Source organism: Zosterops lateralis, assembly GCF_965231275.1.
Source record: "Zosterops lateralis genome assembly, chromosome: 5".
Classification (NCBI taxonomy): Eukaryota; Metazoa; Chordata; class Aves; order Passeriformes; family Zosteropidae; genus Zosterops; species Zosterops lateralis.
In genome coordinates this window covers 64,843,443-64,860,794 of record NC_139766.1, presented here as the reverse complement: position 1 = coordinate 64,860,794, position 17,352 = coordinate 64,843,443, and the positions used below count along the sequence as shown (strand labels likewise).

The following is a 17,352-nucleotide window of genomic DNA, read 5'->3' as shown; positions in this document are numbered from 1 at the left end:
ATAAATCAAAGCTGACATCAATTATGCCGCTGGGCTGTTGCTAGGGGTGGAAAAGAAAAAATTCCCTGCATTTAGAACAGAAAATCAAATGCTCATAAAAGTATCTTGTGTGCAGCAGAACATTCATGACAAAATCCAGGGCTTGATTCAAAAGTCAATCCTTCTTAGTCATGTGCTTGATGTAAAGCACATGTTGATTAAGGTCACTGCCTAAATGAACTGGGAATTGGGTAGTTGTTCTTAAGAACTGAAAAGCTTTTTTTTTTTTTTTTTTTTTTTTTTTTTAAACAGAGGATTAGCTAAGTCCAGGTAGCATATAAATCTCAGAGCACCAGAGAAACATTATTTCAGTGGCTGTCATGATGTGTCAGCATTTTTATCAGGTATCTCACTTGCCACGTAAAAATAGTTGTACCTTCCAAACCTCCAAAATACCTAAGTGCCTTTTAAGTATGTATTTTCCAGTCTCAAAGCTAAAAGAAGGGGCATTATGTGTAAGTCAGCAATTTGGTCAAAAATTTTTTTGAAAAATAGTGATAATCTGTATTAGTGAAAAATAGTGATAATCTGAAAATAGTGATAATAGTGATAATAGTGTTGTTGGTCTAGAACATGATGTTCAAATTTGAAAAGTGGCAGTTCTGTGCTTAAGTGCAAAGGACAAAGCTCTCACCCCCTGTTCTTGCAGTAGGTAACACTGTTTGTCAGGTTTACTGCATTATGGTCAGTGCAGTTTCCAGCACTGTCAAATTTTGGCGTGGTTGGGAATCCTTCTTTCTTGAACTGATTTAAATGAATATAGACATGGAAATGTGTGCACTTAATGAAAGGAGAAAGAGAAGCACAATATATGTGTTTACAAAGTTTTCTTTATACAAAAGACGGGGGGTTTTTTTTGCATAATCATATTTCTTCCAGAAGTAAAGATATACTCTCAAAGGAAGGAAAGATTTTAATGGCCTGTGGAGATAATTTATTTAGCTGAAATCAAGCATGTTTCCAGAAAAGTTCCAGTGCAGCAACAAAAACTTTTGCATTTTGGCCTGCTCTAATTTATTCACAGCCTGAAACCCAATGCTCACAATTGGTTTTCTTGTTTCACATGAAATCTGGGTAATTGTACCCATCAGTCCAAATGCTCTCAGTTTATTTTAGATACAATATTTATATCTTGGATCTTGCAGATGCCAGAAGGAAGCTACTGAATGCCACATTGTTATTAGGGGCAAATTCTACCCTGGGGCAGGTGCTGATGGGTTCACATGCAGGGGTTGCTCCTGCCTTGCCTGTCTTGTACATGCCAGAGTTGGACAGGCAGGTTGTGGTCTCATTCTCACTTAACACCTTCAGGACCCTTCAGACACACTCCTAAAGCACACAAACACTGATCACCAAAGCCAACAGACTCATTGACATTAGGGGAGGTATGATCTTATTTAATTATCTATCTATATTTTTAAGTACAAAAGTAAGTATGTTCCATCTTTCCTTTCCCCCCCCCCCCTCCCCCCCCAATTATTTGATATAATCCAGAATTAAAAACCCACCTTAAATTGTGTAAAATGCAACATGGCCATCTGGAATGCAGGGTGTTTTATCCAAGAGTTCTCTACACAATATACAGATTTGAAGAACAAAATCTCTTCACTAAAGCCTTGAAAGAAAAGGAAAAAGTTCCCCTTAAACTAGTTCATGAGGAAAAGATATATGAATGAAATGCTGTTTTTATGTTTGTGTACCAAAGTTTATTGGCCTGGATAAGACACTCTCTTTTTTATAATGCCATTAATGGAATATTCATAGAAGATTATTAGCAATGCTTTAGCAAACTTCTTTAAGTACTAGATCATTTTTAAAAGGAAAAAAAAAGACTTTATGGATTGCAAAATATAATGAATTGACACTTGCAGTGACTGGAATGCTTTTTTATCCACAGAACATGGGTGGCAGCAGAGTAATCCCCATCCTACATCCCCCAGCCCCAGCCCCAGCCGCGTGTCTCACCCTTTACCTGGATGCACCACTACGAAGGGTGAGGGAGCTATGGTAGTTTACTCTGCATTCCCGTTCACTTGTCGACCTCTTTCCAAAAATAACAGTTCCTGATAATCTGAACTCGAGCTCCAAGCTAGCTGAAACAGCCAGGTTATTTCTGACAGAATGCTTTCTACCACTGCTTGGGTTGAAGTCTCTGCTCATCCCTTGGGATGAGTTAGAGCAAGAGTGCTGAACTTGCAGTCTGGCTGGTTGGTTTCACCAGAAATTCACTAGAATTATCCATTTCTGGCTCTAGTGAAGCGAATGGGGCTCAGTGAAGAGCCATGTTTCAAGTGCTACAGTTAACATGTAGACTGTAAGGCCAACCATCAAAATATAAAGGACAGGAATTGTTACAAAAATTAACAATGCAGATTTAAAATCAACCTTGCCATAATGCATGTGGGTTAATTAACTCCTTTTTAAATTATTGCTCGCTGCAAGTGAAGCCAGGATAGTTGGGCTGTTCCTGAGGGAAGTGCAGGAAGCTGCAGCATCCCTGTGTCCCTTCAGCATTTGCTGTGCTCTGTGGGGAAGGCTGGATCTGGGTGCTTGGTGAGGCACAGTTTATTCTCCACAAGAGAGCACAGGGAGTTGAGTATTTGCACAAAAGCCCCTATGTGAAAGCCTGTGTGAATACAAATATTTTTTGGATATTGTCTGAACTTAAAGAGTGTAGATCTGAAGCAAGGAAAGAGTTTACATAGTGGCTTTAACCCTGCTCTGCTGTTGCAGAGGTTTTTTATTTAAAAGAAAGGGGTTTAGGTCATCTTCCTCCTAATGTGAAGGGGGATCAGGAATAACAGCAGCAGCATGGTTGGTATTCGATATTCTTTGGAAATTTTATTGTCCAACAGTTCCTTTGGATCTTGAGGGTGTTGGCACTTCTGGGGGGATTCATCAGTTTTTCTGTCAAGAGCAGAAGTGATGCTGCAGGAGCTTATGGAGCTCTTAAATACAGTCCAGAGGGAAAGTGACAATAGTTATAAAAGGCATAGGATGTGTTTTATTTTGCTGCTTGGGTTGCCAGCTGTGGAGGGAAGCACTGGGCCCTTTCTCTGTGCCCTTTAGATCATCTACAACTGCTAAGCAGGAGCAAAATCTGTTTCAGAGAGTTTGAAGGTGTTCCAAGCACAGGCAATCCCTTCTAGACTTTTCCATAAGAGAAACTGCTCCCGCTTGTACTCACAGTTATAAAGTACTCATCTGACATTAAGTTTGGATACAATAGGAAAGAAATGATTTGCAACAAGGTGAAAGGAAGATTTATTAGAGACAAGGGCTTTACAGTATTTTCTGTTCATTTCTGATCCATGAGCTGGGAATAATTACTGCATACTTTACTTTCTCTTTCCTGTTTATTATGTTAGTGTTTTTCATTCTTTTTTCTTTTTGACTACCACTGATGTTTTTATATGTCTTCTCTTACCAGTCTACACAGAATTAGCTCACTGTGGATTGGAGACTTATTAGGGTGTATTGAGCAACAAATGAATCTTACTATATTTTTGACAGGTCTTATTTTATTATTTTCATATTTATTTATTTTGGTTTTCTAAATTTTATTTTATTTTATTTTATTTTTATCCCATATAAGTTTTCTGCATTAGGTACTCTTACTGTAACATTCAAAGTCTTGGTTGTTCTGGGAAGGATCAGTACAGCACAAATCCTGTACCCTAAGAATTTTAGTTGTAATGCTTGTGAACTTCAAACATCTTCAATACTAGAATATATGTACAATTAGTATTATTACATTATCAGAATGATGAAACTGCTTATTATTAAAGCCTTTTCCCTGATTACATATTCTCACACAGACTTGAAGCTTCCCTGTGTACCAGTTTGAGAGTTCAGAACAGGTGATAAAATAGGGATGAAAGAGAGAGCTGTGATCTCAGAGGAGATAGTAGGCACCAGAAATTATGGTGTTCTTGTTCCAGCTCTTCCACTGACTGTGATACTTCCATTTCTATAGCACTTGCCATCTCTGGATCTCAAAGTGGATTATAAAGAATAGTGATTTAAACCTTCCTGCACCTCTAGGAGATAGGTAAGCAATATTATTCCCATTTTACAGATGGAGAAATTGTGATACAGAGAGGCTTAGTGTTTGTTATCTAAAAATTTATTTACGAACACGCATGCATGCACATACACAGAAACAGATATCAGAACTTCCATTGCTCTCTTTTTTAAGTTGAGTCCATCCTCCTTTCCATTTAACCTCTCTGATTTATATTCCCCATCTGTAAAAAGACGGAAATTGGTGTAGACATGGAGAGATTTGCTTGCACATAAATTTCTGTGCAGAGCCAGAAAAAAAGCCAGACAAACACGGAGCACAAAAGTTGCCTTTAAAATCTAGTGCTTTTTATGTGTCGGCAGAGGATATTTGAAGATTTGGTACAACAATTTTTGTAGGTGGGGAGAGTTGCAGTAGTTCTGCAACTTAATGCATAATAGTTAGTAATTGCTATAAAAGGGCTTGATTGTTTTGCAATATAAGCGTGTTAACTGGAGATTAAAAATTTCAAAATGCATCAATTTACACGGCAAAAGGCCATACACAGCCAGTAGCTCAATCTCTGCATTATCTGAAAGACATCAGCACCACCAAGGCGCTGTGTCAGACAGGAGTGGGGCAGTGGTGCTGCATAAAAGACAGGCATTGCCCCAGCTGCATCTGTTTATCTTTCTCCCAGCAAAGTCCTGCTGTGTCTGTAGTGCAGCATGAGTTCCTTGGTGGCAGACACCAATCTAGACAACTGTGCTTAAATATTTACAAGAGAACTGAAATTATGACTGAACTTTGGGGGAAAAAAAAGTTTTAAAGATCCAATATAAGTCTTGTTATTTGTACTACTATTATTGGAATGATTGCTTCTTGTAAAATTAAAAAAGATACTTTAAAAGATGTCTAGATAATTGATTAATCTCATCATATACTGCGTCAAAACACCATAAAGGTTCTGATCTTGTTTTTCTTAAAAACATCATTTAAAAAAACATCTTGCAGAGACTTTTAAAGATTCTTTCTAATTCTGCTACTAATTTGCTACAGAACTGAAACATTGAAAACCTCATGTATTAGATGTTTTAATTTTAACAACACATTTGGCAATTTTCTCAATGTTGAACAGATAGCTTCTACAGAAATGTTTTTCACATATTTTTCACATTTCATCTGTTTGCATCCTGTAGCATAGGCAGGCTAGATGAGATAAACACGTAACACCCACAGCAACATTTTCCTGTAAGTAATCTAACCTCCTTGCGATACAATACCCAGATTTCATACCTTTACTGGTGAATACATCTAGGAAATAAGTATGGTTAATGTATATATTTATGTTAAATGGAACGGAGACTGGATGTGCTTTTTGTGTCACCACTCAAGCATCAACCTGTACATGACTCAAAGATCCATTTGAAAGTTAAGCTTCCTTTTTCGTTTCCGTTGTAAAACTGCATGCAGAGAAGCAGACTGAATTTCAGGTAGGGATTTAGTTGATTTGGAGCTAAGGTAACACCTGATTTTATCACTGCAAGTTTTGCCAGGTAATGATGGTGCTGATGCTAATCATAATACTTGAGCAAATGAGTGAGTTCCTTAACGTGTGACTGAAATCAGAATTTAACCTGGGGTCTTCCTGAGTGCTAGTACAAATCATTTGTTACTTTTGCTCCTAATTACACTTAAAGTAGCCAGTGTCTTGGGGTAATATAGCTGCTGCAGCTGGTGGATTGGGATGTGGCTTTGCTAATGCATTGACCTTCTTCATCCGTGTAACATGAGTTAATTTGCAGCCTGACAGTAAATGCTGAAATTTGAATTGTAGCACTAATGCACCATTTTTTTCATCTGTCAAACCAGACTGAAGGGTCATTTAGTGATGAGGATAATGGTTCACTTTGGAAGAGAAGGAAAACCAGCTTCTGAATTTTAGGGGGAATTCTAGATCGTGCTTCAAAAAACAAGCTGAACTAGGGAAAAATTAGCCTGTGAAATTCCAGTAATACTTCACCTGTAAGTCTGAGTATTTGCCTTATACTGATTCTGTAACAGGCACATTGGAATATTTGCCATGACAAGTTAGACAGAATAATAAAACAGCCTATGAAATTCGGTGTTCAGGCTATCAAGACTCAAAAAGAGGTTTTCTCTGAAAAGTGAATCGACATTAAACTGTTTGCTATAATGGGAATTTCCAGTGTCAGTTTGTGACAAGTTTTGATTGTTTCTCTACACCCTAAGAAATCCTAAACCTAAAAACTGTTGGCGACTGATTTTTTTTATTTTTGTTCCTCTCAGAAGTGTCTCTCTTTCTCTCCTGCAGCACGGAAAAGGATATGCTAGTCACTTCTACAGGACTTACCTGAAGCAGCATGATTTGCACAAAAGAAAGTCGACCAACAAAAAGCATCAGCTTTCAACTTCATTATCTTGGCCATCCAGTTCTGTGTAACTGAAGGATTTGTGTGCTGTTGGAGACATCCTGGCCAACAATAGGACCTAATTGCTCTCAGCAGGCCTGAGAAATGAGTTGAAATGTGTAGAACTGTAGAAACTTCAGAGGCAACTGATCTTGCCTCTCTGATCAGTGTGTGCCTGTTTACAGCACTATATATCTTTCTCTCTCCAAAATGTCACTGAGCCCTTTAGATGTTTATATTCACCACAAAAAGCCAATCGTACAGATAAAAGAGATGTGCATTATAAATGCAATATCACTGTTTTAAACTTGACTGTTTTATATTATTTTTGTGTGAGCAAGTGTTCCCCAAACTATTCCAACTTTACAAGAGAGATTGTGATCATGTTCTTTTCACCTGTGGGTCATAAAAATGTTGTTAATCTGGAGACCCACAAAATTATCAAAGACATTTCTGTAGTTTATACACCGTGTTGCAAAGTGTTTACTGTACTATTTCAAAGCTTCTAAATAAATATAAAATATATATATATTATATTATATATAATTTTCCGAAAAACGTGGTACAACTTAGTTGATTTTTAAATGGATTCATACAGTCTACACCATACACTAAAGCGAGAAGATAATTCAGGGTTCCTAAAGCTATCCTTGCTAAAAAAAAAACCCTAAAAATAAAATAAACTTTTAGTAGTACTTCCCCAAAATTCGTATTTTGGTCAATCCTGTTTTTTCTTGTTTAAAAGGAAAAAAAAAAGAAAAAAAAAAAGCTGTAAGCAGCAACATTTTGTCTGAAAAGTTGTAAGGAATTTTCAATGCCAAAGATGCAGCTGTCGATATAACCCGAATGAGCGCTATGTACTATCAGAGGTATAAATCACTCTCCATTATTTTGATTATGTTTCTATGGTTTTTAATTTGGAATCACGAAATCTTTTATAAGGCTCTATAAATTCACCTGTATATGTTGTTAAAAAAAAAAAAAGAACACTGGGTGTCTGTACATTTTGCAATGTAAGATATAATGTAAGTGAAGTTAAGTATTTTAAGAAAATCATCCCAAGCTCATAAATATGTATACATGCATACATAAATACATAAACACACACACACAAACACCCACACATCTCTCTTTAACATAGTTTTGTGAAACTATACAAATATATTGCCTAAAAATATTTCTCTTGTGGCTAGGAATAGTTGTTGATAGAATTCAAATTACAAAGGCAAAGTGTATGCCAGACTCTTTTATCACAAAGGAGATTTCCAATTAGGAACATGGCACATTCTCAGCTGACCCCTGTCCCATTGGAGTTAAAATGGTGTTGGCCACCATTCTTTGTTGGGAAAAGGATTAAGCCCTTGCATATAATCTTTATGTTCTGTAATAATTCTGTGGTCTGAAACAGTATCTTAGAGCGTTTCTTTTCTATGAAATATTGAAAAAAGTAAAATTTCAAAGGTAAAGTTTAAAACTACTTTCATGTCCATTTACTAAATGTAAAAATCTAGTAAAATTTTTTTCTTTTTTTTTTTTTTTGTACTGTGATTTCTTCCCCCCTGCTGTACTTTAATACATCAAATAATGAGAGCAAATGAGAGGACACCTTGCTGTCAGCCAATACCTAGCCAAATTCAAACCAGTTCCTATTGATGGTTCAATATTAAGTAAAACAAGGGAAAATGTTTCATTGATTGCAGTGGGATTTGGATCATGCCATTATACAGGAATTCCGTTGTCCCCACCAATGCTGCCATGGGATGAGTGTGTAAGAGGTCACTGCTATGTCATAACAGAATTGGGGTTTCTGGTTTTTGTTTGTTGGTTCTGAGTTTTTTTGTTCTTTGTAATGGCAGTTTCTATTAGATAGGAGTATATAAATCATCTGTATGAAAACCATCCTGCTGTGGATCCAAATATATACAGGGAATCCAACATTCCTGATCAAATCCTACAAGTCCTTTGTACACCTCGTGGACTAGACCCTGAAGTTGTTAATTTAATACTCCAAACAAACAACAACAAGAAAAAATGCTCATTAAACACTTTAATGTGCAAATCTAGAACATTTGTATAACGAAAAGTTGTTTCATGAGATCCTTTTAAAAATGTGTGTTTTACGAAACTCAATCCAAAAATCCCCCAAACAACTTCAATAGCTATTGATCTGAGCAAATAACAACAGTGAAATTTTCCTCCTGCTCTAGGTAGCAGACCTTTTAGTTGCCTGCAGGCTTCATTTACTTTATGAAGAAAAGCAATGGAATTTGTGACAAATATTTCATTTAAAGGAAATTGTTAGACTCTTGTTTCTGCTTTTAAAGCAAGAAAGTCCTTGCCATTCTTAAACCTGTTTCTAAGTAACTTTTTAATACAGACATATATTGTAATTTATGGTTGTTTTCAATCTTTGGGAGGAAAAGGAAATTGTTTTATTTTCTATTTCACAAACAGCCAAAGTGTTTCTATTTAATGAAACTCTCTTCACATTTGCATGCCATTTTTTTCTGAAAAAAAATTAACCATATCATGTCCTGCCATTTGTTTCCAAAACCAAACTCTTTCCATCAAGTATGATATATGTACAGATTTATTAATCTTCTTTATTTTTGTTAATTGTTAAATAGCATTGGCATTGGTCCATGTATACACAGAAATCCTTCTCAGTTCACTGGGACAGTCCTAAAGGGTGTCATGGTAGGATGCAGAACTGAAAAGAGGAATTGAAGTGCTGCAGCCTGAGCTTTTGAGCTAAACCTGTAGCTTTTGCTGATTTCCCTTACTCACTGTGAGTTTCGGTGCTCTAACCTTTGCTGGCACAAGCCTTGGGACACATTAAATCCCAGTACACAGCTGCTGTCCCACCAGAAGGGCAAACTGGGCAGTGCAGAGGCTCAGTCTGTCCTGTCTCTCTGTTTTAGTGGGCATCTGGTCCACCTCCCTTTGAAATGGCCTTGTTCAGCATTTCCAGTGTATTCCAACCTGCTGCTGGGGTGCCCTGTCTGCAGGGACAGGTCTGTAAATGCCTTCAAACATCAGCCTTGTGTGTGTGCCTCTTCCTCTGCAAAGCACATGTGGTGCAAATATTGAAGGACTCTCATTTGTCACACTGGACCCAACAGCAAACTGAAAGTAATCAGGAAATATTTAGGTTGGATATTAAGGGGGGAGATTGATACCCATAAAACTGGGATAAGGAAGGTTTTGGGATCTCCTTCATTGCAGGCTTTCAAGGGCAGCTCAAAAAACACCTGTAAGGGATGATATAAGTGTACTTAACTTGCCTCAGAGAAGAAGCACAGAGAAGGCTCTGAGCCCTGTTCTGTAATGTTCCTGGTGGGGCATGCTGAGCTTTGGAGGAGTTAATCTGTGCACAGCTGTAAGGAGAAGAATGTTCTGTCCTTCAATTATTTCTTTGAAGCAATATTTATTGTTTAAATTTACAATTTATAAGCATAATAGAACAAGCTGCCTGTGGGAATAACTGTCTTTGGAGTAAATTAAAGTTCAAGCAGAGAAGACAGGGTCTTATAAAAGATAACAATGTGGAATCAGGTCTGTGACCTTTTTTTTTTTTTCCTGATTTAGATATGTAGCAATAGATTTCTAAGCAGCTTGCCTAATAAAATTCTTCAAAATCAGACTTTAGTTTCTTCCAGAGGGATTCTTCCACAACTTAGAAATGCTAAAATATTTCACTACTTGAAATAAAATTCCAAGTTTTTAAAGCAGTTTTTTTAACATGCCTATTAAGGGAAAGTGTTTCCACAAACATATCCTTAAGTTACTGAGACAAGGTGTAGTAATTTTTTTCATTAATGTTGTTGCAAAATTAGGTGACATGAAAACACACAGACAAATACAATTTGTAAAGATTCCTGCATTATAGTCTCTATATAGTTGTGGGGGAGATGTGTGTGTGACTCTGTGAGTGTGTGTATAACTGTAGATCAAATTCTGGGAAGTTGCCATGGGATTTTATTTCTTTACAGCTCCTATCAGTAAATGTAAACAAAAGGGTAGAAACACATTTTAGGGTACTACAAAACTATACTTGTTTCTTAGTGTAGAACAGAGTTTTGTATTTGAGAATTAAATTCAACCACTTCTTCATGTGTTGTGCCCACAATCAAGCACACAATTCATTTTTTTAATTCCAAAACATTACCTGTTCATAGAAAGGTGGATTTTTTTTCCATTCTTTTTTTTTTAAAGTAATATCATTCCTCAGGGTAAAGGGTGGATAAATAGATAGTCTTCCTAGGCTGATAAATTGCAATTGCAATTTTGCAAGGCTGTTAAATATTTGTATGTCTTACCTGGAGAAAGCCGATCATATCCTGCCACTGTTCCATGTTCTGGTCTCAAGTTTTATGGCATTTGGACTTGTGAATTAAAACCTATACAAAGGTGTAGGGGCCAAAACAAGCATATTTGATATACATTTAGTTATTGCAATTTGATTGCAAAAACTTGGCATCAGATGTCTATAAAGGGTAGAAAGTTTATTCTGTTCAATTTGCAGTAATGTAAAAGACAGCCAGTAGGACTTTATTATATTGTGCTATGACAAGTACTAAAACTGTGAGTCAAATCCTTTGCACTGATCCCTACAATCAGAGATCAAATTCTTCTTAAAGAACTCTTTCATTTTATTTTGTCTCTAAGAAATGGATACATATATATAAAAACAAATATACACAGCCATTACAATCCATTGTTGAGCATCTGTGTTTTTGTAGATATCCTCGTATGTAAGAAATAAGCAAGAACTAACTTGGACAGATTTCTTGAACTGAAATTGTTTTTGAATTTGAATTTGTTAATAAAGTTCATGATATTGACAGACATCAAGAAAAATGAAATCTCTGTGGGTGTAGCTCTTCAGAAGGCAAACGCTTCACTTAGGAAGCATCTTGTCAAAAAACTGTATAAATGCAACTGCTGGAAATCTTGCTGAGTCAAGATGAAAGATGCTGTGCTAAAGCTTTCTTGTTCTCTGTGTCAGCACTGATTAAAGTGTCCTCTGGATGGTAACCACTTTAGGCAAGCAGAAGATATCAAAAATTGCAAGCAGGATACGGATAATGTTTACCACCCCTGCAGAAGAGAGACTTAGACAAATAGGTGAATCTATACTGAAATACTCATCTATATCATACAATATGGAAAAACCAGTTAATTCAAACATTTAAGGAAAGAAAATGCTTTCAAATATATGCACTTCAAAGATTAAAGTTCATCTCATGCTCAACTTAGAAGCATATTTTGGGTAACTCGTCTTTGATTTGCACTAACCCTGGAGAGCAGTGTATTGTATGGCAAAGCCTTGCCACTACATGATAAAGGAAATGTAACCCAACCAACCTTAAGTTTTAGAAGTGTTGCATCCAAACATTCAGGTTGCAAAACTGAGCTGTATTTTTTATGCATCAGAGCCTAATTCCATTAAAGGCAGTGGCCCAAGTTGCAGTGATCTGAAGGAGTGCAAAAGGAAGTTTTCATTTCTTTCTTTATACATTTTTAAGCAAGAGCAGCCTGCAATAAAATTATTTGACATCAGAAAAAGTGAAACTTCACTGGCTTTGCTTTAAAAAAAAAGCTGCACAATCCAGTTTGGAAATTTGAAAGCGTCAGTGTAAAATAGACATTTCTGATAATTTTATCTGAAAGCAAAATAACACAAGCTGTTAAGTGGTATAAATGTTTAGGTTTTCTATTAAGAGAAAGACAGAAATGCAGTCCTGAAAAGTCAGATTCATGTTTTTATTATGCAGAAGTTCAGACAACTAAAAATCCATTGGAACAGAGTATTCTTACACTGCCCTAGTTGTTGGTTGAAAATGTGAGCAAAACAAACAAAGAAAATATCAACCTCAATCTCATGGATGTTTCAAAAAGCTTTACTGTGAAAGGTAACAAACAGATCCTAAGAACATTATCTCCTTTCAGACTTGGCTGAGAGATGTTTTCTATCTCTCATCTTTGCTGGTCTAACATACTTGGAGTGTAAAAGCAGTCCTCTGGAGTGGTTTGCACGTCCACCTCAGTGGAGGGAGGGTATTCCCATTTGTTGAGAATAATCTGGAAAAAAAAGACCTAGATGAAGCCTGATGTCAAAATTGCCTAGTAATTCCATCCCCATCACTGCAGCTTTTCTAACCAGGGATCAGAATAATTCAGGGCTGAAACATTGCGGGGTGCTGATGGAAAAGCAGTGGTGTGGCACTGTAAGTTTGTGAAGAAGAAAAAGAGAGGAAAAGAGACAGAGAGAGAGAAAACATTCTCTGCTCTTCCTAGGCTCACAGACAACATTAATTGATGCTTAAATAGTGTTTTGTTCAGGAACATAAATATCACTAAAGGAGAAAGATTTCACCCTGAGAGCAATATATTTGTTGTGACTTATGCTATATTAAAAACAACAACAAAACAAAAGAATGCAAGCAAACATTCTCCTGCTCAAGCCCCTGAAGATGAGGGTAAATGATGCCCTTGGAGCTCACAGCCATTCAGTTTTTGAGAGGCTCTGTTTGATTTATATTCTGGCTGTCAACAAAGAAAAAGAAGAGAGACAGTGTGCTGGAAGTTAAAGATAGGTAATTAATATAATCTAGGGGGAAAATGCAATATACCTTGTAATAATATAATTAAACCTCACTGAGCTGCTTGAAACAATCTGTTAAAAATTAAACAAACAAGCAAACAAAACCCCCAAAACAAAACAAAACAAAACAAAACAAAACAAAACAAAAAAAAAAAAAAAAAAAAAAAAAAAAAAAAAAAAAAAATCTGCTTCGTGGCACTCCAGGTACATATTTACATCAGATCTATCACAGCTAAGCTGAAATAAAATGGCTGAGGTAGGTATGTGAGGTATCATATTTTTTTTGCACCTCTTTCCAGGGGGTGGGAAGGAGGTCAGTCCTGGCATCCAGCACCTCCTCAGGGATAGGGACATTCTGGAATATTCCTCATCCTATTGTGAACATTTAAGAATTCACAGACTTCCTTTCAGATGTGTTATTATATATTCTGCTTCAAATACTACTTTTTAAAGGGTGATACTTCACTCTGCTTTTGACCATTTATGTCATCTATTTTTGAGGGCTTCCTGTCATTATGAATAGTTAAATAATAGACTTACCAGTCTAACTTAAATTTTCTTTTATAATTAGAGATGGAATTCAAGTAGCCCTTATCATATAGAAACTGTGATTAAGGCTCATGGATTTAGTTTTGCTACTTTGATTCCTGTCGTTGATGCCTTAACACAGGGAATTAATTTATTTTATTATTAAGGAAATAAAATTCTGTTCTATTTAGTAAGTCTGATCTAAGAAGTCCCCCTTAATTAGGAAAAGATTGAGGCAAAATCAAGTAACTTACTGTTTTTTGGTTTTTTATATAAATCATTTCCAGACCTACCACTGCTCAGGAGGAAGGACATGAAATGCAATAACAGAAAATATTTGAATTTTGTACACTGATTCACTGGACTGGGGAAATTGCTTTCCTGTTTCCTTTCTATCTAGTGTAAACTAGAAACCACTTTTTGCATGCAAACTTCTTAGATGTTTAATTCTCCATTCACAGATTTAAATCTACCACTTTACTGAACACATTGCTAATATTAACGGATCTAAAGCTTCAGAGAAAAAAAAAAAAAAAAAACAAAAAAAAAAAAAAACCACACCTCAAAAGATCTTATGTTCTCATCCCAAATATAACTCTCAGCACTGAAAAATGTAAAAATATATGGAAATTGAAAAAAATATTTATTTTATAGATGGATAATTTTTATCGATAGATTTTTTTAAAGATAGATTTTTAAAGGTAGATTTATTGACTGCTGTTCTGTGAGCTTTTATATCCTTTGTTAGTAAGCAAAATATACTCCACTGTGATGACAGATGCCTGCATCACCATCCTTATTTTCCTGAGGCATAACTGAGCAACTTCATACTGCAGAGGTGGGAACAGAACCTAGTTCCTAAATCAAAATAATAAGAGAAAAAAACCACCACAGCAGTCATTATGCAATAAAATGATGTAAAATCACATGGGTGCTACCAAAGTGAGCTCTCCCCACATCCAGGTTAATGAGCTAACTAGCAGTCTAGAGAGCAATATGCAATTTGGTGCCCTTGGTCTCTCTGTCAAAAGAATATATAATTATTCTTTTCAAAATGGGACAGCTTCAAAGAGAAAAATGAAGAGCTCTTCATCTTTCCACTCAGAGCCTAAATCCTTTTGGATTTCATGATTAGGGAGGGTTGGGAAAAAGGAAATTGGGTTTAGATCCCATCATATTAAAGAAGCATTCGTCCTCAGCAGCCAAGATTATGAGCAAATACTATGATCATATGGCATAAAAAGGGTCTCTATCAGTATTTCTTTGTCTGGTAGTTTTCTGCTCAATACATGTTTTCTGCAAGCACCTAAAAATAGGATCCTGTTTTGTTAAGATTTTTTTTAATATGTTGAAGACTGGATACCTAAGATTTCCTGGGCAGATGGTATGACTTCTGAAATATTTTATCAGGATGTGAGAAATTCATGTTCGGTTCTTTCCACCTCATGCTGTTTCTTCATCCACACTCAGCTTGGAAGAATTTCTAAACAGCAAGTTGGAGGAATATCTCCCTTTCTACTGCTGCAGTCTGCAAGAGCATTTAAACATCTCTTGGTTAAGGAGTTTGGCACACTTGCCACCTCCCATGGCTTACCACTGATTAAATACAGGCTCATTTACTTGCTCTCCAGTGAGTGTTTGGTACTGTGCACAAAGTTTTGCTCAGTAGGTGTTTGTAGGTAACACAGAGAGTGGCAGTAGGCATATAATAGAGAGCTCACTCTTCTTTCAAAGGGAGAGATCAAACACAAACCACCCCTGACATGCTGGTCATGTGGATGAATGTCTTACCAAAAGGGAGATTCCAAAGGTGGTAGAAAAAGTATATTTCGTTTTGAGATGCAGCTTTGCTTTGCTAATTTTATTTCCTTGATGTTCTGTTATTGTGGAATATAAATATTATTTATAATATTTAGAGTATTTAGGTTGCAAAACACTATTTGTTTCAAATAAATCAAACAAGAACATTACCTCTGCCTATGTCACTAATGTTAATTAGTGACACTAATTTTCATAAGGTCTTTATTATTTTATTTTATTTTATTTTATTTTAGTGGAGGTTTTCTTGTTTTGTTTTGTTTTGTTTTGTTTTGTTTCTTGATCTTAGCTTGCTCTTACAAAGGAAAACCCTTGCAGGCCTATGACAGGTCTCTCTCTCCCTCTTTCCCTGATTTCACACCCCTCTAAGAGACTTAAATTGGCCTGACCACGTACCTTGAACTCGTAACATAATGAGAGACATATGAAAAGAAATTAATTTCAAAAACTTTGTGCACTTGTTGACGTGCAAGTGAAATCCTACTTCAATTCCAGTTTCATCTAAATAAACCAAGGATCATAACCGTAGATTCTAAGCCTACTACAGGTCAACATCTTACCCTGACAGGTCCATTGTAAAGAGGGCAAACTCTCACATAAATCAAATACCAATTATCTATGTAGAACTATGATTTTATAGTTGAATGAATATAAATAATAAATGAATAAACATAAATAATCAGTGAATGCAAACTGAATTAAAACCTGAGGTATGGGGTTGTCTTCTCAAAGCCATAGCACAGAGCTCACAACCTAGGGAAGAAGAAATGAGCTAATATAAAAATGTATCTGAATTAATAACTCTGCACTCTTGAGATAGGCTGATTATACCAGAAGTTTGTCAATTTGTCATCAGCCATCCAGACTACACTGCTTCCAGGCTATATTATTAGAAGTAAAGATCTCTCTATGCTCATATCCTATTCCTAGAATTTGTGCTCCCTTAGGGCTTTCAAAGAAGAAAGAAAAGAGCAACAGACACTGTTCTGTCTTGATGCTGGTGAGAATACCTCTCTGGACTGATCTTGTATTTTAACACCCTGTTGTATTCCCCCCTGTACTCTTTCAACACACAGGAGCTAAATTGGGAGAAAATGTCTTTCTTAAAAAGATCAAAACCTCAGTAGGCTTTGAACCTTTAAATAATATGGAAGATCACAAGAAGCCCATTCAAGCCAGAATGATCTGCTTATCACCTTGAATTATATCAGTACCATCCTTCTCTTTCTTGCCCTCAGAATGGGCCGAATCAAAGATAAAATAGCATAAAAAATGACACCCCATGGCCTTCTGATTTCTGTCTGCCATTTGCATGTTAAATCACCAGCAGCTGTCCTGATCAGAAAGTGTAGGAGTCTTTGTTGGAGGGGATAAACATTCACAGACAAAAATTGGGGCTTGCTTCCTTAAAGGAAGGCAAAACAAAATAGAAATGGAGTGGTATGGACAGTACACATGCTGAATGAGTAAGTAACAATGTTGCTTGAGGAATATGGGGCAAATTGTATCCTGGTACGTCTGTCTGCATTGGCATAGTGTATTGCCTCTCAAAAACTGAATGGAAAAATCTTTTAAACATCAGGCATTTTTATTAGGTTTGTTTATGTGTGCTTATGTCATACAATAGCTACAACAATAAGCAGAAATTTGGAGTTTCAGAAGGTTGCAGCTAACTCTCCTCTTTGGGGAGTGCACCATGCACTTCTTTGCACAGTGAGCTCACTTTGCTGGGACTTCAGCATGGAACCTCCCTTTGGCTGGGTGAACTGGGGAGCAAGACCATTGCTGTGGAGCTGTCCCTTGGTCTGTGCTCAGGCTAAACAGTGGATCCCTCGCAACTCACAGCCAAAAAGAAACCAGCTGTTGAAAGTAATTTTTATCTAAGAGTGCTTCATGGCTGTCATGGTTTAATAAATTCTTCAATT

General features: G+C 36.4%; 1 protein-coding gene across 2 annotated transcripts in view; it reads left to right on the top strand.

The window, feature by feature from the left end:
* The window catches only part of PCDH10 (protocadherin 10), a 33,073-nt gene extending 25,565 nt beyond the window's left edge, over nucleotides 1-7,508 (top strand). The window contains exons 5-7 of one of the 2 annotated variants that reach the window (XM_083861678.1): nucleotides 1,937-2,032; nucleotides 4,016-4,090; nucleotides 6,378-7,508. In XM_083861678.1, the coding sequence (XP_083717804.1) occupies nucleotides 1,937-2,032; nucleotides 4,016-4,050 (131 nt within the window). In that variant the 3' untranslated portion in view covers nucleotides 4,051-4,090; nucleotides 6,378-7,508. The remainder of the gene's footprint in view (nucleotides 1-1,936; nucleotides 2,033-4,015; nucleotides 4,091-6,377) is intronic. The other variant, XM_083861679.1, reaches the window with a different exon arrangement.
* The last annotated feature ends 9,844 nt before the right edge of the window (nucleotides 7,509-17,352 follow it).